Source organism: Anas acuta, chromosome 2 (assembly GCF_963932015.1).
Source record: "Anas acuta chromosome 2, bAnaAcu1.1, whole genome shotgun sequence".
Taxonomy (NCBI): domain Eukaryota; kingdom Metazoa; phylum Chordata; class Aves; order Anseriformes; family Anatidae; genus Anas; species Anas acuta.
The window spans coordinates 26,680,600-26,707,790 of NC_088980.1; the positions used below are offsets into that span (position 1 = coordinate 26,680,600).

The 27,191-nt window shown below is 38.9% G+C and overlaps 1 protein-coding gene across 1 annotated transcript; it reads left to right on the forward strand.

Moving 5' to 3' along the window:
* Positions 1–641: 641 nt before the first annotated feature.
* SDHAF3 (succinate dehydrogenase complex assembly factor 3) lies at positions 642–25,714 on the forward strand. The gene is made up of 2 exons (XM_068674010.1): positions 642–863; positions 24,941–25,714. The coding sequence occupies exons 1-2, from the start codon at positions 693–695 to the stop codon at positions 25,142–25,144; spliced, it is 375 nt and encodes a 124-aa protein (XP_068530111.1). The 5' UTR covers positions 642–692; the 3' UTR covers positions 25,145–25,714.
* Positions 25,715–27,191: the final 1,477 nt, after the last annotated feature.

A 27,191-nucleotide genomic window follows, 5' to 3' on the forward strand; every position in this document is an offset into this window, starting at 1 on the left:
TGAAGATTTTTCCACGTGGGTGGGTTGGATATGATGTTAAACAGCTGAAAAAACCTTATTGCGAGCTGCAGAGATGGAGCTTGCTCTGCATGTGGGAGGCAGCAGAAAGCGGGAGCTGGGAGATAACAGCGCGGCGGCGTGAACCCTCAGCAGCCCCATAGTTCCCTCTGATACAAGCTTAATAACACAGGTAGATTTAAGCTGATGAAGTTTGGTTTTAGTGGACTGCTTTATTGCTTCTGAATTCTGCCCGGGTGTAAAACACAGTTTTCTTCTGATGGTAGCAGAGCTCGAATATGAGGGGAGGGAAGGGCTCAGAGCTGTGCCAGGCTGGGCGTGAGGAGGAATGTCAGTGCCGTGAGGGTGGTCACACACTGGGATGGGCCTCCTGGAGAGGAATGCGGTGGGTGCCCTGTGCCTGTGGGTGCCCTGTGCCTGTGGGTGCCATGGGGACGTTTGGGCGATGCCCTCGGTGACACGCTTCAGCTTGCGGTCCGCCCTGAAGGGACCAGGCGATCCTCGTGTGCCCCTTCCAGTGACTTCTGACTCACACCACATCCCCTCCACCCCTCCAGCCCCATTTATTCACCCGCCCTCCGCCCCCTTGCACCAGCGGCGCTTGCTCGGGCGGCCGGGCCCCGCCCGGTGGGAGGCCGGCAGCGGCTCCGCCTCACGGCCCGGCCGCCGCCGCCATGCCGGGAGGGCCGGGCGGCCCGCGGGGCCTCTACCGCCGGCTGCTGCGGCTGCACCGGGCGCTGCCGCCCGCCCTGCGGGAGCTGGGTGACCGCTACGTGAGGGAGGAGTTCAGGAGGCACAGGGCCGTGGGGCCGGCTGAGGCCCAGCGCTTCCTGCGGGAATGGGAGGCAAGTGCCTGAGGGGCGCCCCGTGGGCAGGGGGCGGCCCCGGGGGGCTGCGCTCCTCGTCCCGTGTGCTGTGCCCTCAGCTGTGTGCATATAAACGTATCGTCAGCTATATGTGTGGGTAAACGTAGCAGCTGTGTGCATATAAACATATAACCAGCTATGTATGCACATATGCATATAGCTGACGATATGTTTATAAGCATATGACCAGCTATATATGCATTATAAACGGCAGCCAGGCAGCCGCACGTGTGATTTGCATATAATGTGTTATTACAGATGTGTATGCATAGCTCCACATGCAGCTAATCGTATAAATACAGTTAATATGTATGTGTAAATAGCTCCCACGTGAGCTTTCAGGTCATTTTTGAGCAATGTTCTTCGCTTTGCAGAGCAGTTCATAAGGAAGCAAGTCCTAAGTGAGCGCTTCCCCCCATGACCTGGATGGCAGTGATGGCAGGGCAGATAATGCACGAGTAATTGGGACAAGACAGGCAGATAATGCCCAAGTAATTGGGATGGGACAGGCTTCATGGGACAGGAGGGAGGCTCTCGAGGTGCTCCCCCCACGTTCCTCAGCTCTAGCAGGTGCTAGCGCACTAAGACCCCAATAGACCTCTCTTCTACTCCATCCTGGGAGCTGGTTGGAATGGGCATCGTGCAGGGCTTCAGACTGAGCAGCTGAAGAGTAACAGGGAGACACCTGGCCCAGCCATCTCTTCTGCTTTTAGCTACAGGGGTAGCTAAAATACAAGGGGCAAAGCAGCTCCGTTAGCCTTGCACTGGGGTGTCACGAGCAGGCAGGGAGAACGCTGCCTGGTTTTCTCTCCAGGGGAAATGAATAAATATATTTTAATTGCCTCTTTCCAAGTGATAGATGCTGAAATCGGAAATTTTGTATCATTTTCTCAAATGCCTGACGCTATTATAATTCTCAGTTGCAGTTTATTTGATATTGCCAAAATGTTTCTGCATCACTGCCTCCAATTTTAATGAGCTAAAAAAACAAGTTGTACGTTACTATTTTCAGTGCTAAAATCTTCTTTGAAATAGTTTTTTTTTTTTTTTTTTTTTAAAGGAAGACAATGTTTAAATTGAAAAAGCATAAAAGCATTAGCCATTTCTGTGAATGTGTTTCTCAAAAGTATTTTAAAAGTAGGTTACAGGGAAAACTGGGAAAAAATAGATTACAAGGAACAGAAGTTGAATTTTGAAACCTGGCATGCAGTGCTATTAGTTATGATATGTTCAAAGAAAGGAAGCTAATTTAATAACTATTTTGAGTGTGTCAGTGTAAAGAACTTTACAAGTATGTCTCTCTTTTAGCAAGATGCTGGGAGATGCTAGCATGTAGTTAATGTGGCTCTTATCTTTCCTTTAATCTTTTGTTTTGTTCTTGGATTTTTTCTCCCTTAAATCGTTATCTACTTCATGGGGGGAATCTGTAAATCAGACTTCCAGATTTTTGGCCTGTAGGAGTCTCTGCCTCTCACAACATGCTGTGGTTTGCAGTACCTTGAAGACTTGAACTAGGAAGCTGAGGAAGGTAGCCTGTAGAAGACTTGCTTTAGGTAAGAGAAAGATGCTCCACTTCATTTTGGAGTCCTCTTTCTGCCTTTCTTGGGCACCAGGACACTCTTTTTAAATTTTGATCAGAAATAGACTGGAGGCTCCAGAACAGTTCTTGCAAAACACAGCAGCGTACCTGTGAAGGCCCAGTTCTTGAAGGGTGTGTGTGTTGCTCACTCATTGATGCTGAAGCTGTGACATGCTACTTCATATAGATGAACCATTTTTGTATTTCTTGTCTACATATCTATTTTTATTAAAAAAAAAAAAAAAAAAAGAGTAAAGCACCACAAAAAAAAAAAAAAACTTAAATCACTGCCACATTAATGCAAAATGTTTATATTTCATGTCCAGGGTTAACCATTTTTTTTGGGAAAAACAAAGTTACTGCTCAGATAACAGTATTTTGGCGTATTGCATGCAAAGCTTTTTTTCTTTCTGATTAGCTTGTTCATTAAAGTACTCATGTACCTTAATGGATGCAGTTCAGTGTTATAAATATTCAACTTCAATGGGAAAAGTTCTTTCCTTACATCTCTTTTTTTGCGTGCATGCTATCTGGTGCAAAGTGGCACGTTGTCTGATGTTACAGAAAAATAGTATTCAGGAATTTGTGTAACGATAGTGCATCCTAATGTATATTCTTCATAGGATAGACCAAAAGTTGTGGATAGGATGATTGCACTGACATTTCTTGACTTTGAATGAGGACTCCAATATGATGTGTAGTCTTAACAGGGGTACAGTCATTTTGAGTATATGTGCAGGGCACAGAAACACAAGTAGAATGTTAAAGAGAGATTTCTGAGATGAAGTTTAAACAGAAATGGAAAAAAAGAGGTGAAAAGACACCCAATTAATAATTGCCTTGGTGTGTGAATGATTCTAGAACAACTTGTCTATGCCCTAATGTTGCTGCAGTGTCAGTTTCCATTAAAGGAGATGAGAAAGGATCTCCTTGTTTTGTACGTAGAAAAAGTGAGGGATTTATTGTTCTGTCCCAGTTTGGGCAGGTCACAAATGACATTTTTTATGGGGAATCTAAATTGACCGGTTTGAAATTACAAAATGGGGAAACTATTCTTTGAATATTCTTGGAATAGTTCTTAAATAAGACTGGTAGAAATAGGCAGGTACATAAAAAGTTATAAAAATAATAGAACAATACAAAAATTGCATTTTTCCTGTCGTTGCTGTTAGATTAATGCCTTGCCTCTTGAAACCCGCTGAGAAGTAGGAAGGGGAGATGCAAAGAAAGCAAGCTTTGTTTTTCAGGAATCATGGTTGTTCAGGTAGATTGAAATTAAGTATATAAATTATTAATATACGTTCCTTTCTATTTTCTAAATATTTAATATTTTAATTAAAATAATTGGTACTCATTTACAGGAGGTGGCTGATATAATTAGATTGATAGTGATTATTACCTTGGAATGCTATTGAATTAATGTTGACAGATATGGTAAGTGAATTCATTCAAGTCGTCTAAATTGTGTGGTAGCTGATGAGAACGCGTACTTAAGAATAGGTAATATTAAGATAATATTGATTACTTCATTCCGGGTTACAAATGATAATGGTGTAGAATATTCAGCTAAGTAATTCAGGTAATCATTTGTTTTATATCATTTAGGTTAATTCTTCTTTTGAGTTGGAAATAGGTCATTTCTTACTTACCTTGTTTAAAAAGTCTGACCCTGTAGGCTGGAAGGTCTGGACTTTCTTGAGATGAGCAGAATCATCCTGCAGAATTACATGACATTTTCTCACATCAGAGAGATTGAATAAATTGCCTTTGAAATGCTTTGGCCTCTCTTGACTCAGAAAGCCTTTTTATAAGCTTTCAAATTAACTGCGACTGATTTGGGAGCTGGCATCTGCTGTTGTACGCTTGGAAGGAAGGTGACCATTTTTCATTCCTAGTAATGTGTCCAGGCATTGTATTGGCAAAATGAAGGTGGAACTGCATCTTTCCACCTGGGGAGCTGGTCACTTAGCCTCTCAATAATGGCTAATTTTTCTAGTCAGTATGATATCAGGTGTGATAAAAATAATTATCATTCATCAAATTTGTTTTCAACCTTGTCGCTTGCAGTGTTTGGTTTGCTTGGATGATTTGTGGCATGGACCCATAATGTCTCCCAGGACACAGCTGTCATGCTGCATCTCTTTCTGTTGGTGGTTGGGTGTACTGAATGTTTTGCATCTTAATTCTTTCAGCTGGTGTGATCCTCCCTCCCCCTTTTTGGTCTGTGTTAAGCCTCTGGCACTGAAAAATACATTGAGAAGTTGAAAAGAGAATTTGAAGAGCAAATATCCAAAGTTGGGTGGGTGGACGAGGAAGCTGTGGCCAGTACAGGAATCAGACAGGGATAGGAGTGGGACATGTGGGTTGCCTTTTCAGCAAATTTATAGGTTGCATAAGTCTGAAACTGCTGCTAACTTTCTGTATTCTGAGTTTCCATGAAGTACATTATATAAGTGATCTTTTCTTTGCCTGACAAAGAAATACATTTTTTGGGGGAAGTGAAATATGACTTTAAGGTTTTTCCCATTTTATGACTTTAATAAAAACTGTGAAATAGGATTTAAGAGTAGTATTTCATTGTAACATTACCGGATACATTGGAATTTGCTTTTAGTGATTTTTATGGCTATCTGGATGAAAACCTTCTTATTAAGAGTAAATTCCTACTGAGACTTACGTATTTAGCCCCCACTTAGGGTGTTCACTGGGTCTTAATTTGTAAGCACAAAATTGGAGACAATTTCCTTGATTCTCTCTGATATTTCTCAAAAAGCAGGAAGGAACTTCTCACTTTTCTGAGAGCTGGGTAGTTATGGCTGATGTGGGATTTGGGTATGGCTGGACACAGGGAATCAGCCCTGCTCTGCCTTACTGCCAGGGGTGTCCTGCTCTGGTGTCAGATGTGAAGCCTGCCTCTGTCAGATGCCCCTTGGGTGCAGCACCCGTGATTTGGTGAGTGCCTTGAGCCATCTTTCATGTATAAAGCTCCCTTTGGCCACAACCAAACCCAAAAATCCCTATAACAGAATTTCACGATGAAGCATCCTTTTGATATTGTGGCTTTACTCTCATCCTTTCAGTGCTCCTTCCAATACAGGTTTAGAAGCAGGAGTGGGGACCTGCTCCTCTTCCATGGAAGCTGCAGACGGCCTGGGAGCTGGACACATCCAGAAGCAACATCTGAGCCCTTGGGGTCTCATCAGACAGCCATGGCTGCCAGTCGCTTCAGGTTGTACCCCTTGTGTACGCCAGTCACCTCAGGTTATAATAAATTAATTGTGAGGTAAATGCCACTGAAGTGATGGAACTTCATGGAAACACACGGTATGCAAGTAGTTCTATAAACTGCGGATGATTTTACCATTTATAAAGCATATAGCTTGCCTTTGGTATTTAAAGAGTGGTATTTATTAAACCCAAACTGTACAGCAATTTTTATTAATTGTAACTTAGGCTGAAGAGTTGAAATTGCTGTCTAAGTAGATTGAATCGCTAACATGCATTGACAGTTCACTCCTTGAGAAATCAGCAAGGCACGTTTACGTTAATGCTTTCAGATTCAAGGACATCAGAGGAAATTCTGTGTGTGCCTGCTCATGGACACTTCTAAAATGAACACAGCTTTGTGACAGTCAGCATGTGATTAGATTTCTAAATAAGAAACTAGCAATAATGTCAGACCCAGTAGAAACACAACCAGCAATGACATTTACAGAATTGCTGTTTTTAAAAAGTAATTCAGGTTTCCATCTAGTGGCTGTATAAAATTCTGTCCAAGCTATGCGAGGCACAGCATATGCATAACCATGCTATGTAGCGTATCGTAGTACTTGTGTATGTGGTTAAAAATCAGGAAATAGCCTAAGGACAAAAATTACATGCATAATAGCACATACCTCTGAGGGTCTCCTTATTTTTAAAATAAAATTGTAGTGGTCAGGAATCAGTGATTTTAGTGGTGTGCACTCAGATCCCTGAGTAGTTTTTAATCTAACAGTTTATTTCATTGCTGTAAATTAACCTCATTCTGCTTTTTCAGTGTTCCTTGGCAGCCATTTCAAAAAGTTTAACTCAGTACAGGTCTACAGAAAAAAAAAAAAGTCTTAAAAGTTGTCTGTAAGTTGGATGTGTACAAGTCTTGCTAGATTTCTTGTTTCCTCTGTGACTTAAAAGGAGAGAAGAGGAGATGGGTATTCAGATTATTTTGTCCTCATTTTGCTCTTCTAGCAGTGTCTGTTTTTCTTACATAAGTGTTTTACAGTAGAATTAAAAAATCCTTATCAGTGTAGGCTTTCAGATGGAGATGATAACAGGACAATTGATCGACAGATGACTTTGTAGTGGGTCAAACAGACAAACTGGCTATAAATTGGAATTGCAAATTTATCAGGATTTCTGCTTGTTTGTATTTCACTGAGACCTTCCTTGCAGCATTTGTTTGGTGCTTGTGTGAATATTGTCAGCTTGTAGTGTTTTGTAAGCATGGTAGGTGTTACTGTGTTTTCAATGCGTTTCCACTATCAACACTATAAACACTGCCAACTTTCCACAAGTGCTGTCAAGTACCATATTTTGTAATTACTGCAATAATATTATGAGTGCTGTAATTGCCTATACTGTATGGATGTGCTTTTCTGTTCTGTGTAGACACAAAATTGGTATTTTTCTGTGAGTTAAAACAGAATCTGGAGCACATCTAAATAATTGTTGCAGAACTGTTTTTTTTTTTTTTTACCTTTCAGCATCATACTGAGGTATCTGCACAAGTGATACACAAATTGGAGGATTTTTAAAGCCCCAGATTTGTATATAGCATGTCTGAATATACAGCTAATGTGTTTGAACCCATTAAAGGGTCAAGGCTCTTTTATACAGTTCACTAATAGTAGTGTGAGTTAATCAACTGTGTTTTTGCAAGAAGCTCAACCTCAAATTTCAACTTCATAATCTTGTATTTAGCACCATTTTTATCTTTTATTTATTTGTTTATTTATTTTTTACTGGCTTTCATGATGCTGAAAGCTTTGGCTGTTTTAATGCTGAAGCTGATTCTGTCTACAGTTACATATCTCCTAATTGATAACCTAGTGTTTATACTGCAACTCACTCCTTGGAATAAACTGAGCAGAAAAAATATCTTGAAATATTTTTATTTCCATGCCTGTTAATTAAAAACTACGTTTTTTGAAGGCTGTGATTTGAAAATCTTACTTAAGTCTGACAAAATGTTGGACTTGCTGGTTTTTAAAGGTTAATTCCAGACGTAATGTTAATGGGATTTTTTTTGTAATGAAATGATAATTATAGTAGAAGTAAGTTGCAAGCAATCTTGCAAGTAGACTTAACTAAGTTTTATATCTTAAGGCTTTTTTTTTTTTTTTTTTCTCTTAACTAGGTAAAGCTGTAGAATACCTTCTAAGATTGATCTTGCACCCATCTTCCAAGAATGACTAGCAACTGATCCATAAAATGTAGATGCTTATTCTCTTGCTACATGGGAATTCCTGAACAATATGAAATGGATACACGAGTTTTATGCTTTTTTTTTTTTTTTTTCTTCCTGAATTATTCTGTTCTATAATTTAGAGGAAATGGGCAGATGATTAGGTCACTGCAGCGTTCTCTAATTTGTTTTCCCGTTTTTCTGAGGCCTGGTAGGAGGGTGAGGCTTGAGATATCTCCCCATCACCATTGTTTCTTTTGAGATGGCTTGACTGGAGGTATGGAACTGTGTTGGTGGTATTAATGTCTGCATGGAGTGAATCAGAGTAATTGGGTTATTTTCTGTAGACCACCAAATATCACTTAGCACATAATTGGTCTCTTGCCTTTTGCAGTTGCATAGTGGATTTGAATTGAGTTTAAATATTAAATAAAAATATAATAAATATTGTAATATTAAATTTACAATTTTTCAGGGTTTGGCGCTTTCAAGCTTCAGGCTACAGTGCCCTTATAATGTAGTCAGCTGATTTTTGACTTTGTTGATACATCAGGAGTACCCTTCATAAGACTGCAGTTCTTGAAGTGTGCGCGTGATGGCAGCAAATACTCAAATTTATAAGGCGCCTTCCCATACCAGGAACAAGGAGGGCTTTGAATCTTCTGATACAAAGTTGAATTTTCACAGATTCATTTCTTGATAAAATGTGTTTTGAAATACGTATTGTAATTCACTAAACTGCTGCTGCAGATCTTGAGAAGGCTTTTTTATTTTAAAAATGTTCCGTGCCTTCCACCTGTTGTAGCTATAATTGTCTCTTTTGGTGCTTTCTGGTTTTGACTTGCATTGGGGTAGTTTGCTTCCCCAGCAGCAAAAGCTGTTACCTGAGTAGTTTGCAATATTTAGTGACTCTCTGGTCCCTTGTCACAGAAAAGGGGACCTATAGCACCCTTTTATGCTTCAAAGTATTTGTCTGGCATGCTGTCCTCTGGCTCCCTGTTGGTGCTGTAGTTTGCTTTTCTGGAGCCCGTGGTTGTTTTTCTCTACTTGAGAAATGTCTTACCTCTCTGCAGTGATATCCCATGTAATGTGCTCCTACTCACCCTCTTTTACTCTCCCATTGGTCTCTCATTTTGGTAGGATTTTCACTCAGATTGCTTTTCACAATTGGATTTGCAGTTGAGCCAAACCTGCTACAGAAAACCAGCCTGACATAAGCACCCTGAGCTAGCCTTTATGCAAAAAAAAACCAACAAAAAAACCTGTCAGCGTGTGACAACGTAATACTTTTACAGCAGACATTGACGTGGTAAGAGTCCCTTTTTTCCTGGAGTTGGAAAGTTCTTGGAGTTCTTCGAACTATTTTTTCCTCATCATTTTGTGACTGAATGCTCCAACATAATAGGTTTGCTTCTGTTGTTCCTCTTTAAGCCTTGACGGCACATTTATTACCTTAGATACTTACATTTTCCTGTACTCTTTCATAGATATGTTTTCTTTTTTGTACGCTCTGTAGCATTTTGTTTATTTTATTCCCTTGCCAGTCAGTATTTCCAAGTTCTCACCTTGTAATCTAGACCACTACTAGGTTCTCCAGCAGGTGTCCTCTGCAGGATAACCATCCTGTTCTTGGCCTGCGGATGTGGTGTCAGATGTCCTACTTCAGTGACATCAAAGCACACCTTTTCTTGCTCCTGGGGTGTCAGGAAGGAGATGGACTAACACTGTAGCTTCCTGAACTGCTTCCATCTGACTGATCTGGCAGCTGAGAAGAGTCATTAAAAATTCTCATCAGCCACAGTGGGCCACAGCATAGTGTGCCTGGAGGAGATGGAGCCTCAGTATGTAGGCACAAATCTTTTTTAATTAGTCTAGTTTATTTAAAGGATCCACTGAGTGTTAAATTGATTATGTCTCTGGAAGTGTAGCCCATTATGGGTATGGTCTTCACCGAAAAAATCAACCAACCAACCAAAAAAAACAACCTAACAACAACAACAACAAAAAAAAAAACACCAAATTTTAGATTCTGTTGCAAAGTACGTTGGTATTGCATGGTGTTTTTAAGAGTAGGATGTTTTATTCAAAAGGCAAATACAATAATATATATATATATATTTATTCCTGCTTTCATTCCTGGGAATGGCTTAAATGTTTAAACTGAATATTGGACTTTTTTCTTGTCCATTCTAGAATGCATACAGGCATGTGTCAGTGAAACACCGTGATATTTTAGACCAAGGAGCTGTAGTCTGACACAGATAGAGGAACTGTGGCTTACAAGAAAAGTGTGGATCAGGTTTAGGCTGTGCTACAAGCACATTTGTATTTTCTGGTTCATGTGGAAATGACTTATCTTGCTCTGTGTATGTACTTTATTTACAGGAGTTTAAGTTTGGTTTAATGCTTAGAATTCAATATAAGGTGTACAGCAAAACACGATATCCAGTTGTTTTCTTGACCTCTTGAATTTTTAAATCCAGTTGATTGTTCTCAGTGAAGCATAGTGGCAAGGTTTCTAACACCCGTTGTGGTGAGTCATTGTAAGGATTTGAGAGCTGTGATGTGAAGAGTTCTAATTAAATAACAAATACGTATTATGTCCTTAGTGGTTTTACAAGGATGAGATCTTGTGTAGCTGTGTTTTTTTTTTTTCCCCACCGGTTCTGCTGCTAATTGACTAGTGAAAAGAAATTTCATGGGTAGTGTTAAGGGTGTCACTCTGGTTCATGGCAATTCCACCATCATTACATTATAACTGAAAGAAGTTACGTTGTTAAGAAGAAACATCCTGTCCGCAGTCAAGAAGGAAATGAAAGATACTTTGTGAATAATGTGAATGCTGATTTATTTACTTTGTCCTTGGTGAATCTGATTTCTCTTGAGTGCCTGTCTGCCAGCAGATGCCACTCCAAAGCAGGAGACCAGTTTCCCAACATGGATCAGATAGAGGAAAGTAGTTGTGGTGGACCTTATTTTTTCTTAGAAATGTTGATGGCAGTTTGCCTGGTGCTGCCCTTGTTTTCCTTGATAAGAACAGCTTATGCTGTAAACAATTAAATATTTATCTTTTAGGAAGGAGCTGGTTAAAGTTTTGTTTCCTGCTGATGCATTAAATCCCGTGGCAGGGGAGATGGAAATACACAGAATAAGTTGCTTTTGGTCTTCAGTGCGGAGGTGTAGAGCACTGTTTTGGTTGAGTAGGTGGTGACCCAGGAGTCCTGGGACTCCAGGAGCATATTTATGGAGGGGTTCTCTGTGGTACAAAGGTGCCTGTGCCAAGATTGCTGAAAGCCTGTAGCAAGGCAGGTGACTTAGAAGCCCAAGTCTCAATGAATTTCAGCAGGACATGTCTGTATAAAACTTTAAGAGGCATATTGAAAAAAAAAAAAAACAGGCCAAGTTGTTAGTGTATCTGCCAAGAAAGTACTAGGAAGCAGTGCCCTAAAAATAAGGAATCCTAGGCGAGAGTACTCTTGTCCTTTCTAATTTTGGAAAGGGATTCTTCTTTGATAAGATGATGGATTAAGTGAAAGGTCAGTATTGACAACTACAGGTCCTTCTCCTGAGTGTATGTTGTCTGATTCTGGATGAACAGCTATGAAGATGTTTCATAAGAGATGGGGAGATCAGGAATAGTGTTTCTGAGGTACTCTGTGACCGATGTGTCCATCAAGCTGTAGAGGTTGGCTCTATATCAAAATTCAAGGTCTGAAATAGGATTTAACAAATTGATGAGGCAGGAATGGGACCACTGACTGTATTTAAAGTGATACTCTGCGATGCTTTGTGTGTGTGTAGTTTGAAGACCCATTCAAGTTTTTTTATCAGCATTCATTTAACAATTACTTCACCAATAACCTGTTTTCGTAAAGGACAACATGGGCTTGGTTAGGGTTCTAAACCTTGCTCTTGAATTTGTTTAAATTTTTCCAAATTTTCCATTCTGCATTTTGTTTAGTTCACATTGTCTTCAGGACAAAGATTTTTGTCTGACCTCATTTGGCACTGGAACCACCTTGCTTCTCCTTTTGAAGATACTTCCTGCAGCATGACCCAGTGTTGACTATTCCATGCTAGTGGGTGTTTTACACGCTGAATTTCTAGATGTTAACTTATTCCTTCCCTTAAGGATTTCCCCCCTCTGTATTCGTGTGTTTGTGTGGTATATTTCAGGGGCTTGGTGCCTTACTTCTCTGAGTTTTCACAGTCATGCTCAGCAGCAAAGCATGTGGAAATCAGGCGATGATTTCAGTGGTATCTGATCGGTAAGTTCAGTCACAAAATATTGGCCAATTTTGTCTTCTCTTTCCCCGAGTTCACCATGGCAGAGCTGTCTGGCATTGAGGACACTGTGGGTCGCTCAGGCTGGAAGATGGCCGGGTCAGCGGTGATGCCAGGGTGGTGAGTGAAGTCCGAGGGACAAATAAAGTGCACCAGGTTAGTGGCTGCCGGGGAATTACTGCTGGTATGCAGCAGTACCTGGAGGAAGCTGATTTGTCTGAAGAGCTTTTAGGCTAGTAAGGAAAACAGTCTTGAAATTACTGTAGTTTTGTTACGTATGTTGGATAAAACAAGCACCTTTCCAGTGTGCTGTGGTTTCTGACACTGCTGGCTGAAATAGGGACAGAAGTTGGGATGGGATCTGTTAAGTGCTTCCTAGCTTTCTTGCTGTTTCATTTTAACTTTGCTAAATGGAATTGCTCCAAACTTCCAGTCTCAGTTACCGAATGTGTGCTTGACTCAATAATTTGCCTGTTTTGAAGACTGAGGGTACTTTTCGCAACAATGCCGCCTAGAGAGCAAACCTGAGGAATTTTGTTGTCATGTTGCCATTGGCACTTGGAAGATCCTGCTTCTGGTAAGGAATAAACAATTGGATAAGAGTTTGGGAAGGCCTTGGAAAGTAGCTTTAGTTTCCAACTTTTTAAAAAAAATTGTTTTAGTGAAATCTGTCATATTTATCCATTAACTGAAAAGAATATTCACATATTTAATGAGATTAATTGCACGTAATATTTAAGCACTTAACAGCAGGAAGTCATTTCTGCTTTTGCTTCATAGCATTCAAATCTTTGATAGAATTTTGAAATGTTTTATTTTTTTTTTGTGTGTGTGTGACACAACCTTGGTGTAATTTCATTCTGGTAAGATTACAATTTAAACCTGTGTTTTCTTATCTGAAGAGTTTACTTTTGGAAATGCATGTTGTTGTGGTGCTTATAGCACTTGTTTTTTGACATACAAACCATACTATTATATCTATCCCTGTGATTTTAGTTTGGTTTAGAGGACATGGAGAAGAGATTTGACTTAAAGCATAGTTTTCTGATGTTAGCTGGGAAAATTGCTGAAGTTTCCAGAGTTTAAGCAAAATAAATTGCAATGATAGCAATCAGAAAGTCGTAATTTAAATCAACATTCACAACAAAGTAGTGCTGAAGTACAAGCATGAACTTGGTACTCTCAAGGTATGTGGTCACTGGCACACATCAGCATCCTTTGTGGGGCAGCTAATTGCTTGTTTGCAGTCCAAGAACAACGTCCCTAAGAACTGAAATCGTGCTGTGTTAATTTTTGCTTAATCATTTGTTTAGTTTATGTGTAATGTGATGATGTAGATGTGTGTTGGCTGTGTGTTTCAATGATGTTTGGTATGCGCTAGTATGTGACATTTCATATTATGACACCAAAATCAGCCATACAAATTATGTGGGTTTTCAACATACAAACAATGAGGGTTACAGTGTTATTATGAAGCACAGCTCTGATGAAAAATCTTTATGGCAGTTAGCAAGGACTTGGAAAACAGTGTTACACAGGATGCAAGTGCTGTCTTCATCGCTGTTAACTTTTATTTTGTTTTCCATGTATCGTTTGTGCACTTATTTGCACAAATTCAAACTTTCAGAGCACAGCAACAGGTATAGGTAGGATTAAATTAGGTGTACAAGTCTGTGTAGATTTTTTTTTTTTTTGGTTTGAATATCAATTCCCTGATATCAGAGACCTGGTTCCAGTTAATGTCTTTCATGGCATTACAGTTTGAGGATGCATTAGCTAAATTGGTATCTACCAGGGCTTCACTTGAACGCATTCAGTAGTCTAACAGAAAGCAAGCAACAGCGTGTAATGGGTTTAATTGCAGTATGGACGAGCACTTTGAACTTGTTGTATTTGGCTTTGTCTTTTCTTTTCACCTTCAGATGTTCCCAATCTGTTGGGTTAGGTGACTTCTCAAGCCCCTTGTGCTATTCAGCATATCCCATTTCCTGATTAAAGCTTTTGGTACAGCAAAGGATCAGTGCATGTTACCTAGTTATTTGCCAAAGATTTCCTTTCTCCTGAGTATTTTTTGTTTGTTTTCGTTTGTGACTAGGTGCTTGTAGGCAGTGTTTGTGAGGGAAGATAAGATCCTAAAGCTATTTCAAATACATGTGATAATTTTGACAGCACTAGTGGCAGAACTTTCCTAGGGAAATTCAACACCCACCTGAGGAAATAAAACATTGTGGTGCTGGGTTCTGCGAAGAAAGGTGTTTTGCAAAGCTATTATTTTTAAAATCACTCCTATAGCAGGTATAACAAGCAGTTTAGTGAAGATGAGGAGATCTGTTTGGTGTTTTTTCTCATAAATGAATACAGTAGAATACAAATGATCCCATTGCTTTTCTGCCAAAGGAAAAAAAGAAAAGGAAAATATGTACAAGGATATGCCTACAAACCTATATATTAACTTTATAGGGATTTTACATTTCTATAGCTGAAATCATATTTAACTAAATAAAATGTTTGGGTTTTATAACCATGTCTCAAATTGGTCTCTCAAAACAGCATTGACAGTGTGTCTGTTCATTCACTCCGGCTGAAATTCAGAAGTTAGCCAGTCTTTATCCTCACCCCAAAACAAGTTGTTGAAGTGCAATCTATTAAACCAAAACCAAACCAAAACAAAAGGCCTTAAAAGATGTGTTGTCGTTGCTTCTTCCACCCCCTACCATCTCTCTTAAGCTTTATTTTAGGAGAGCTTGGCACTTTTTTTTTTTTTGGTAGGGTATTAGGCAAATCCTCCTGACTGAGCCTGTGTTGTTGTAGTGATGCGATTTGATTTCTGATACGTACGTTCCTGAAGTTCATTTAGAGGTAAGCAGGGTGTAGAAGAAACACGAAAGCAATCGGTCTCCTAGTGTCTCTTTTTCATACCAGTGTTCTGTTTTGTTTTCAGTGTCGCCCTGCTTTAGGACATTAAAAGTACATGTTAAGCCATGTTATGGAAAAAACCCGTAAGTTACCATCAGTGTGGTTCAAGGGTAAGCATCTCTGGTAGGTGATGTAAGTGTTATCCACGATTACCTTGCTGGTGTCTGTAGGTAACTTGTTTGAGTTTTTTTTGTGTTAGGTCTAGGTCTTGGTCTAGCGCTGTAGGAATCCTGTGCCGAAATTACAAAGCAGACACATTTAGTTGTCCAAAAGCCACCCTACAGAGTGGAGAGTGAGAACTACCTGCTTGTGAGCTTGAGATGCACATCAGGCCTTCTTCTCCACTTTTTTCTTGATTAGTAAATAGAAATCATTGATGTATAAACAGATCAAAAATAATTCAAGTTTTTAATGTTAAAACAGCATTGAATTGTTTTAAGCAACTTTGGAGTAATTTTAAAGCTGTGCTAATACGAGTTGAGATAATTCTTTAATATTGAGAAGTCTTGAAACACAAACTGGGACCTCTCACTATTTTAAATACTCTCTACCTGGTAGAAATCTTGAGGCAAGCTATTTATTCATATTATCACTGTATGACAACTAGAGATTTTTTTTGTAGACTTACTGTGTAGTCAGTTTGAAAACTCTTCTCTTCCAGGTCATCATACACAACAGAAGAAGGACATGTTTCCTAATACAGTACAAATAAAACAATGCAGCAGTTTGTCATTGACACTAATGATAAAAGTGTCTTGGTATCAGTGCAGAGAGAAATTTGAAGGGATGCAGATATGCCACACCAAAATGAGTAAATGCTACCACTTAACTCAGAGCAGGGGTAGTTCATCTCAGGAGTCTTTGACCCACAAGTAGAACTAATACACCTCACTTTCCATTCTTTCTGTCTTACGTACAGGCAGCCCTTTCCTGCTCCAAACATTAATACTTCTTCACCTGAAGCTGGAGAGCGTACCACTGGGAAAGCACCAGAGAGCAGGATTAAGCCAGTGTGACCAATCTCCGCAGGGTGTATTTGCTTTCCTGAAAGGTTGCCCTGATGTTTTCTTGACTTTAGTGTTTTCACGTTCTTCTTATTGTCCTTTCCTTTAAATGATAGAAGCAAATTGCTTTGTTTTCCAGTTGGACGGGTATTTTGGCTTGGTAGGGGACAGCCTTTGGTTGCACAGAGGAAAGGAGGAATACCAAGTGCGTGAGAATTTTTAGGAATAAGCAGGCAGCCTGAATTTTTGTCGTGAAGGATTAAGGTTTAGTATCTGAGTGTTAATTTCAAAGTAAATACAACTCTGAATGATTTGACTTCCTTGATTTCCATACCTTTCTTACTCCCCACCCTGTTTTCCCTCTCATCTGATAATTCAAAGCAAGCTCCCTTTAATAGTAGAAAAGCCTTTTACAGTGGCAGAAACAAGAAAGAAGCAATAAGAGAAGATTTAGATGAGTTGAAGTATTTGTTGTATGAGAAATTATTGGAGAATGTGTTCAGGCTTGAATTTGATATATGTATTTGATTTTCAGATGAACAGTACAGAAATATTTTATGGAAGAAAAGTGCAGAATATTTTATAGAGTTTTTCAGAAGCACTTTTAAATTAGCTCTCCCTACAGTACTTTATTGAATTTTGAAACTTGTTCAACAGATCAGGAGTTAGACTGTAATCCTTGTGGGTCCCTTCCAACTCGGAATATTATTCTATGATTCCACGATAAGTGAATTTTCCTTTTTCCTTTTGTATGTAATCCTTCCAGTCTTTTGCTCTTCCGTGACAGCTCAGCCCATACTTGCTATAAAGTGAGAGATGCTATAAAAATCCTCCTAATCAGAGCCATTGGGTAGAGGGATAAATAGATAGTGGATTGCAGATGATTACAGAGGTTTTTTTCATTTTCCATATTTGGGGCTCTGATGTAGTCAGTAGAGATGCGTACTCATTTATAGCTACTCTTGAACACAGCCATAGCACACTTGCTTCCATCAGTTAACTTCTATGGCTACTTCTGAAGCAGTTCAGAGGTTGTATTGAAATCTGCAGACTGCGAGTTAAAAACCTGGGTAGGTTGCATAGATTTGCCGGCTTTAGAATTTCTTGACCTCAAGAAACCAGAAAAAAAATAAAATCATCACTATCTTAAAATTATGTTTAGAAAGGCAACTTTTAATTTCAGAAAGGCAACTTTTAATTTCTTTGATCTTTTTGTCTGCACCTTCATATCAGGAGGTTTTCTGGCTGCATTATATCAACCTGTTCTAAGAAAAGCAAAACAGAGTAAATAATCTTTTATTGCAATTTTGAGAGCAGTACAGTTAAAAAAAAAAAAAAAAGTGCTGTGATTTGTTCTATTGTGTGGAGAGCATAGAAGGTTTTGTAAACAGTTTTATTAATTTCATTAAATGGTGGTAAGTTTATATATATACAAAATGTATTTCTGGTCTAAAATGTGAACGTCGTTTAGCATCTTTTGTTGCTCAGCAGCAAGAACTTTAAAAGAATATGCCTCAGGTCTAGCAGAGAGACTAGTGAGTTAATCTTTTTGCCTTTTATTAAATACATGCTAATGGCATTTATCAGCCTTTTTTTACCAGAAGAATGAGTTTACAAATAAAACTATGTTGTAGTTGTCTTAAAGAATGTCACTTATATCAGTATGCATTTAATTTAATGTAAGTGCTGTATTAGTGCTATTTGAAAACAAGAAGGACTGAACTTTAACCAAATCATTGTGATTAACTACACAGAGTTATTTCCATAGAGTAGGATTTTAAAAATGACTAGACTGGATGTCCAGCTTGTCGAAGTAGCACCCTTATAAGAACTCACCTGCATTTCCTAGTGGCAATATATTTCTTATTCCTGAAAGCTTGTGTACACAGGCTTTCTTTTATTGAAGGCTCTGTGAAGAGCACTCCTTGGAATGTGAGTGTACATTTCTGGTGAAGAAGCAGGTAGATAAACTTGAAGGACTCTGCTTTAAGTGCCACTGCAGGGTGGTGGTTCCAGCCAGGCTGGGCTTGTGTCTGTCCGTAGTTATCAGAGGGACCACGGCAGGGCTGGCCAAGGAAATGAGCCTCTGGGACAGACTTTGACTCAGGATTATCTGTTGCCAAATTTGCTTTGCTAAATTAGGAGAGAGACCGGTGTATTGCATGGGAACAGGGAACATAAAAAATGTTCTGTTGAAACTGGGTATGCTTCTGTCTGTTGTGAAGAATGGATCTGACTTTTATGCTAATGACCTTCTGGTTTGCTTATTAAATAGCACCCATGGTTTTTTACATAATTCGTTCAATCACATTATTTTTCTGCAGGTCCATTACAGTGAAAAATTCAGTGCACTTTCAGCAGGAAGGTTATTTGTGGTGTCATTGAAATCAGTACAAGATTTCCTATTTGTGGATTAAAATTTTGTTTATATCTGAGTTTTTCATCGTTAGTTTATTGAAAACTTTGGCTCTAATGAGTGTGCAAGACTATGAGCAATGGAAAAAATAAGAATGCTGAGTATCTTTTGTATGTGTCTGTATGACTGAAGTGCTTCACTGGGTATAAACGGAGTAGAAGAACATGCATGGTGAGTCTTTCAAGTGTCATCAGTTGGGATATGTAATCTTCTACGTGTTCTTGGTTAGTATCTAGCAGTCTAGAAGCTAATGTGGTTGTCTTGGAAACAGGCTTTATTTTCCTTTTGCAAATATCTAGATGTGAAATCATTGTCTTCCTTGAAAATCTGGAAGTTATACTTCCAGAAATAAATATTTCTTCTTCAAAGAAATAAAAAAATAAAAATCAGGTGTTTGTCTCCTGTTTAAAGAATTGGTATGGAAGTCTGTAGGTGATGGTTTGTATTGTGTGCTTTAATTGTAGTGTGATTATGTTGCTAAAACAGCCTTATTTTTTAAAAACGTAAAATGTCTCTACTCACTTGTTAAGCTGATGTTTGTCTTGGAATTACCTGCTGTAAACCACTCTGCCAGGATTTTCTAGGTCAATATTAAAATAGTAATATTACAGTATAATGGATGTATTGAACAAGTTATGTTCCTAAAGTATGTACTGAGACTATCACTTCAGGTCTTTTCCTTTACCCTGCTTTAAATTAGCTGCATGTGATAAATCCTCGACTTTCCTGTGAGTTTGTAGCATGAGATCTGCCAGACAAAACATCAGGAGTAGAAAAAAGTGCACAGGACAGCTCTGTTTAATGAGCCTGAGAGCTGCCACACGCAGCATTAAAAAATAAATCAAAATATAAACTGAGTCAGGGAATAACCATCTTTCAAATAGTTGAGGATTTATTAGGATTTGTTTAAAAATATGAAACCATGTTCTTGAAAGAAGGTTGACATTTCTGGTCTGTTGCTTATTTGTCCAGTCACAACAGCCTTAGGGCTTGTCATATGTAGCACTGTAATTTCATCGTAATTCTTACAGATAAGGTCTAGACTGAATAATTTGTTGTGTTTTGTCCTTCAGTTCAATGGCATTTTAGCGTATTTCTCTTCAAGTATTTTTCTCTCCTGTACCAACTTAAAAGCTTCTCAAACACTGGTTTATGCTTCAGAGAAGAGTTTTATTTCGTAAGCGAATTTTTTTTTGGCTTAGTAGGAGCTTAGAGTTTGAATTTTGCAGCCTGTCCAAGGAAAGAAGACCACTGCAGGAGCTTGGTGAGCTGTTGGAACCCATTCATGCGACCATCTCTTTTGGCTTACCTCCCATCTCTTGTTTCTGCTCCACTTCTTGTGCTGTATCTACATTGCAGCTTGAGCTCTTCTCAGAACTTAATCGGTCAATTCATTTTTTTCTAAAGAGATGTTTTTTCCTATCCAGTATGTGCTGAATTTTCCTCTCTCCTTCACTAGAATGAGCTCGAGCTTTCTATTTAAGGCCTGCGATGAAGCTTATTAATGTAAGTGGAATGGATCTCAAAGGCTGTGGTTGTGACCAGATGATGCAAAAAGCTTTTAGTGACCTAGATTTTGGCCCTGAGGCACAGTACTTACATCGGTATTGTACATCCAGAAAGAAATGATTAATCACAGCTTGTTTTCCCACAAGTGACAGTAGAGTCACTCTGATGAACTGTAACGGTGTTGCATTCCTTTTTCTTTTGCCTGAATAGAATTGGTATACACGTATGTTTACCTTGATGCTCAAGCCATGGGCTTTCCGCTTTTACCTCAAATTATGATCTCATAAGTCTTACATGTGAAAAGGATGTTAAAATTACATATTATTTAAGCTATAAGCAAAGCTGAGTTAGTCCTTGATCTTGTTTCACATTCCTCTCAACAAATGTCATTTCTTCCAGTTTAACATTAGTAAACTCTGTTCAAAAAAGAGTCTATTTGTACCTTCCTGATCAAATAGTAATTCTCCATGCTGATTACTAGGTATTGCATAATTATGTTATCTGGATCCATTTTAGCTGAACATTTTTTAATTTACTCCTTCCTAACTGCAAACAAGCAATCAAAAAAAACCCCAACCAACCCCAAGACAGTTCAGTGTAGTTGCAGTGTGTGCATCATTGTGTTGCTGTGCTCACCACCCTTAACTTTTGGTTGATAATCACATATTCTAGCATCATTCCCGAGTCTCCAGGGAAAACTTGGTGTTTTTAAAGTTCTCATGGCTTTTTTTTTCCAGCTCAATTTTTAGGACACTTTTTTTCTGGCTGTTTCCAGTCGTTACAACTGTAACTTTGTACTGGAGAAAACTGTTTTATCCCTGTGCATCAGAAATGGTGACATGGTCTTTCATCCTCAGAAACTAAAATACCACGGAATCCAAAGTTCTGTAAAGATAAAAAGGAACTGCAATTTTTGTCATGTGCTTCATGGTGTTGCTGAATTCAAGCAGCAGAGGTCTATGTATGAATGCAGGGAGGGTAAGCATATTATTTAGGACCTGTGTGAAGACGGCACTTGAGGAACATCCTATTGCTTACCTGCTGCAGCCTGTGCTAGCCTCGGTGCTGTGTCAGGTCTGCAGCTCCATCTGCTTCAGCCCAGCCCTGCTGATGAAGGGCTGTGCTGGGGTTTTGGGATGTGGGAAGCTCTTCCTGATTTGGAAACCGGAGAACTTAGTGTAACTTAACACAACTCTTCCTTTTCTAGTAGATATTAAGCATTTTGTTGATGGATTTTGCAGTGTAATAAAGGAGATGCCAAAACAAGAAAACATAAGGCGAAATGCTGATTTCTGTCATAAATAAGCTTGCCAGTAGTTCTGACCTGTTATAAATGTAACAGGTATATACTCAGCTATATTTTATAAAGATCAGCTTGCTTCTAGTGCTTCATTTAAATGTGATTTTAGAGGCTTTATTTTAGCCTCTGAATGTAAGCACTGTCTGTGGCAATAGGACTGAAAATATTTGGCCTCGAACCTTTTGGATGTTGCTGTTTTCCACGTTACGTGTGAAATCCCACGGCATCACCCAGCAGGAGCAGCGTTAAGCCAGTGCTGAATGCTGGTGAACAGCTCCCTTTGCTAGGGGTTGCCTCTGGCCTGGTGTTACGAAGATAGTGGCTGCTCAGGTGGTTTAAATGCCTGACATTTCCAGAAGAAAGGGTTTCCCACCTTCAGTGAAGGCTTCCAGCCGGAGCTGGGCATCTGCCCACGACCACGCTGTGCCACAGGGGTCCTGGGCTGCGCTGGGTACCCGCCTGCCTTCGCTCTGTGCCCTTCTCACAGCAATTACTGCTTTGAATCTCCACATAAAAAAACTCTGAGTGCTGCAGGGAATATGTCACTTTCTGGTATCATTCAAATACAACTGAGTATTTTAAAAAGCAGGAGGAGGGCTTACTCACCAACTTTTCTAGTAGATTCTCACTTTGTATGAAGTCATCACGGCGTGTCCTTTACACAAAGACAGGTGATGTGAAGTTGTCTAATATATTCCTGTTAGAGGACGTGTAACTTAAAATAGCTGTTTATTCAGATCGACTAACTTATTTGAATGAGTAATTGTATTTGAATGAGTAACTGTATACAGTTTCTAAAAGTTTAATGGGATATTTTAAGTGGTTTTAAAGGGTGAAGTGTAGGTTGTTCCGGTTTTATGTGTACATGAGCGTATGAAAATCCATTGAAATAAGGCATTAAGCTGAGCTAATGTGTGGTAAATTTTTTTTCTGGGATTGCTATTACATTTCTAACTATATTTACAGCTTCAAGTAAAATCATAGGAAAATGCTTTGGAATTTCACGAGGTATGTTCCCCGTTTAAAATTCACTTCTGTGAAGACTTTCTTTTACTGTTAATTAATTACTTTAACAGAATACAAAACAAATACATTATTTTTTTAAAGTAAAAATACAGTAAATCACCTGCAGCAATCTGTGCATATAATCATGCATTCAGCATCTCTCTGTTAAGATAAGAACAGCTCGTTCCTTGCTGTGCTGTTCGTTCGCATCCTCATTTCTTCATGCCACAGTCCTGTCAGCATGTGTTTGGTTTCGCTCCTAGCAGCAGAACGAGAATTGGAAATGCTGTGATTTTGAGTTAACTCATGGTGACTGATGAGGGTGGCCTGCCAGGCCATGCTTGTTTTTCGATGTCACCTTGGGAAATCAGTTTAAAATAAGATGATACCATTTTTCAGTGCCTGGCTGAGATGTTAAACAAACAGGGCACAGAGCAGCTGCTTCCTACCTGGCCCCAGTAATGTTGTTGTTTGATCAGTGCTGTCATTAATTCGGCTGCAAGTGAAGATGGTCGTCTGGATGAAACAAAAACATCAGCTTTATACTTTAACTGCTTATCACGTAGAAGGGAGATTAAAAATCTTTAGACCTTTTTAAGAGAAAATCTGGCAGCCAAATGAACCATACCGGTAGTTACTGTGAATAGGCACATCCATCCTGAATGTTTCTATCTTAATGAAAGCCTTTCAGAGATTTTGGGAGTGGTTTAAGATGTAACATACTACATGCTATGCCTACCCTTGAGGAGGATGCTGAAGAAGATAGGAAAGACGATTGCCATTCTTCCCAATGCAAACAAGCTCTTAACCCATTTAATTAATTAATTTACAATTAAATCACAAATTTCTATCAACATTTCCTGTCAACATATCAGATCTACCAGCAGGTACTGGGCAAGATGGCAGTCAGGAACGGGGCTTATTTTTTGTGTGGTTGTCGCTTTTATTTTTGTATCTAATTCTTTCTAAACTTTGGAAACAGCAAGGCTTACACCGTTTCTGTAATGTGTGGTATTTTAAAACTTCTGATGTTGCCCGTCCCATGCCCTTTTGATGAATTTGTGCATTCTGTGAAAGTTTATGAATCAGAAGAGGAACACCGCTTATTCACTTCAGGAAATTAATTTATTTTCAGAAAGAAAGGTTATTGATTACAGCAAATACTTGCTTTCTGAGTTTGCGTAGCAAACACAAGTTTATGTATTTAACAGTGATATAGGATTTTAAAGCAGACTAATGGTTGGGCATCTGCCTTGCTTTGTTGCCTGCAAGGAGAGCTTCCACGTCCTCGCGTGTGTCATGGCAGTGCAGGGACCTGGCTGCCTGCACCCTGTGCTGCTCACAACCTGCTCTCAGCCTGGGGCATTTGCTGCAAGGAGAGGGACTCCAAGTGTCTGTGACACCGATGGCCACATACCGTGGGATAAGTAGTTGTCTTTTGAGTGAAACCAGCAGGAGAGGTTGATTTGTCTTGGTTGTCTTTGTTTCTGGCGGCAGTCATATACAAGGGGCAAAGGCTTCTACCTTTCACCTGGTGTGTTTTTGGTTTGGCTTGGTTTCATTTGTTTGTTTTTTTCATGTAGATGCCTGATAGGGTACAGCAGGTTCAGACAAGGTATCGTGACTACCAGAGCTTCTTACACAAACAAACAGACAACCAACCAACCTAAAAAAAAATCCTGAGGTGCAGAAATAGTCCCTGACTGTCACTCTTTGCCATCCATGCAAGGGAGAACACCTCTGGTGCTGTGCTTGTACTAAGTGTGGCTCTGCTGTGTCTGCAGGCTGTTTTTTTTTTTTTTTTTATGTTTTTCAGCTTATTTCTGAACTTCATCTGAATTAAAGTTCATGTGCAGTTAGAAAAATGGTGCATCTTCTATACAGAAGCTGAATCTTAAATTACAGAACTACATACCAGCAAATTTTGTAGTACCTTTCCACAGATCACTGATACCAGAAAAAACTATGAATTTCTCAGAGCACAATAATGTGTAAACATTGAAGCATCCCGAGATTTGTTTGTTCCTCAGCTGGATTCATAGACGGAGAAAATGAACTATACTGTGTATTTGTTCTACTTCCAGCCTTCCTGTAAAGGCGGAAAGATATTTTCATGGGGGCATCATTGCCTTTTGGTAACATGAGGTGAGAACCATTTTCTGTAATGAGCAAACAAAACCCCAGCATTTTTCAGGGTCCAGTTTTGAATTTTTGTTTTTTACACTTTAAATCGAAGTGAAACCGTAACTACTGTGGCTTTCTGGCATGTACAGAAATTTTGTTCAGCTAGAGAATGAGCGGGGAAGAAGAGCCAGGGGTGACAGGTCCAGATGGGAGCCACTTTGGAGTGCTGCAAAGCAGAGCCCATCATCAGGGGCAGTACTTTTATTATATATATTTTAAACTATCTACTTAAAATTGATCATAGATGTTAGAGATTTCTTAACTTTTCAACAGAAAGTGTACTTTTTTTGTCATTTGGTGTAAATAGACTATTATAGGAGGTTATGTAAGAGTATGATACTATAGTAAAATGGTATTTAAAAAGTTGACATCCTGCATTTGTCATTTTTGTGACCTTTGTGTTCTTTCTTTGTTAGAACTATGCAGCACTGATACGGCAACAAATTAATGAGGACAAACAAAATTCAAGAGAAAAGACTGTATTTGGCATCCAGCTCACAGAAGAAAAACTTAATGACTTCCGCGATGAGCAGATTGGGCAGCTGAAGGAACTGATGGATGAGGCTACCAAACCTCATAAAGAAATAACAGTTTCTAAGGACTCAGAACACAAAAGCTAAAAAGGTTTTAAAGATTCTTTTAATTCATATGGAAGCATTTTGCAACTTCCCTTTCCAGCTGGGCTAGAATGTGATTTTTGTGGAATGACGGATGCTGCTGTTGCTATAACTTAGCTGAAGCTGATGTCTCTGGCTTTTTGTGCAAGAATGACTGCTAAAATGGAATCATAACACTTTTATGTTAATTGCAGGTTTTTGTTTTTTTTTTTCATTTTTTTCTCCTAATGGAAGGTGCAGACTTAAAGAATTTGGTAACATTAAATTGACATTTTAAAAAATAGAAAGTTTTATTTTTAATTTAAGCACCCATAGAGCAAAACTTCTTTCCATTTGTACATCATCCTCTGCCATGATGGAAAAGATGCAATTAACATTTGTTTTCTGATGTGAATTCAGTAGACAATGAACAAAAGTGTGGTGCTAAAGTGTGTTTATTTCAACAGAAGGAAATGAGCAGTATTAGAAACACATAGAGCTGTTGAAATTGAAAGTTGGTTTTTTCTTGAGCTGTATTGTGAAATTTGCTTTAAAATAAAAGGTATGATTCATTATTAAATTGACTTGTAAGGAGTTGCTGGTTTATGAAGAAAATTATTTTTGAAAGCTATTATTCATATCTGAACTTTTTTTTAAACACATACATTGGTTGGTTTAGAGTTCAAATAATCTTTATAAGCTCTGCATCCAATATTATTATATTATCATATATAATATATTGACCAAGTTTATGAAGTCCTCAATCACTAAAATCACCTGGTTCATAATAATGTATAACAGACATCATCTTTTTGGGGGTAATGGGTAAGTCTTCATCAGGACAATGCATATCTATTGTAATACTCATATTATTGTAACTAAAAAAAAATAACAAAAATCCTACTTTATCTGCTAAGAAGAAACAACCCCCTGTTCAAAAGACAGTTTTCATTTCATATTCCAAACCTAGTTTTATATTATTAGTTTTGTTCTATTTCTGGACCTTTCACTGTCTCCTTACCCGTGGAGTGTTCGAGACAACATAATTTCTTGCTTCGTTGGGGATAACAGCTTTGACAAGTAAGCACATTTCCATCTGTCTCAAGTTGTAACAACATGCTGTTTGCCAAAGCTACACTCCTGGATCCCAACAGGGGGCAAATACGGGGAGCAGTCTGCTTCGGTTTCCCGTACCTCTCTTCCCAGTTCTGAAGCCGTTGCTGGGATTTTAGCTTGCAGGTGGCTCGTATCTATTAAAAGATCAATTGCACGACTCTTGTATAAGGTACGCTTACAGACTACATCTTCCTGTGGCAGTTTGTGCTGTAGGAACATTCTCTAGCATAACGGACAGGCTGTAGAGTTCCTAATCCAAACAGAGATTAAAGAGGTGAGATGACACCCAGACTGTAGGGCTGGGGCTCACAAGTCTCAGGTGTTGGTGTTTCAGGCAGATTCCTGGGGAGAAGTGCAGCTCCCTTCTGGCCTGCTGCCTGCTGAGATCTTGCCCAGTAGCAAAGTGGGAAGATGATGGGATATGTGTGCAGGAAGCTTGAAAATTGTCTCTGATACTGCCATTTACACGTAACTGAAGCTTTTTTTTTTTTTTTTTTTTTAATATATCAAAGGCTGTAAGACTCTAATCCATCTCCAGAATTTAGGGCAGAAAGATATATTCTGTTGCACTTATCTTCAGGTTTACAGTAACTAGTAGTTTTCCACAGTAGATCTACTGAATTTTACTATCAGAAATAGTGTTCATGTGTTTGGCAACATAGTTTGGTTCTGTTCCTCGATTGCTAGTCCATGACCCTACTTTCATGTAAGTATTCAGACTTTCAGATTTCTTTAGAATACTGCAATAGGGAGGACCATGATTAATGTTTAATGAAGCCAGTTAGAAAATACAGAAATAGAAACTACAACTTTTGTATCTGCTAGGTACCTTTGTACCTAGATAATGCACATTTCTAGAGGCTAAATTAATTTATAATGAAAATTGTTCTTTGGTATGAGAAATTTAAGCTTCTAATGAGATCTAAAGCGAGTTGATAAGGTAAACATCTGCAAG

Excerpts from the sequence above, each read along its gene's own strand:
- SDHAF3 (XM_068674010.1), top strand. The coding sequence starts at position 693 with ATGCCGGGAGGGCCGGGCGGCCCGCGGGGCCTCTACCGCCGGCTGCTG. Across the intron at positions 864-24,940 it reads GCTTCCTGCGGGAATGGGAG|AACTATGCAGCACTGATACG; the intron begins GCAAGTGCCTGA and ends TTTCTTTGTTAG.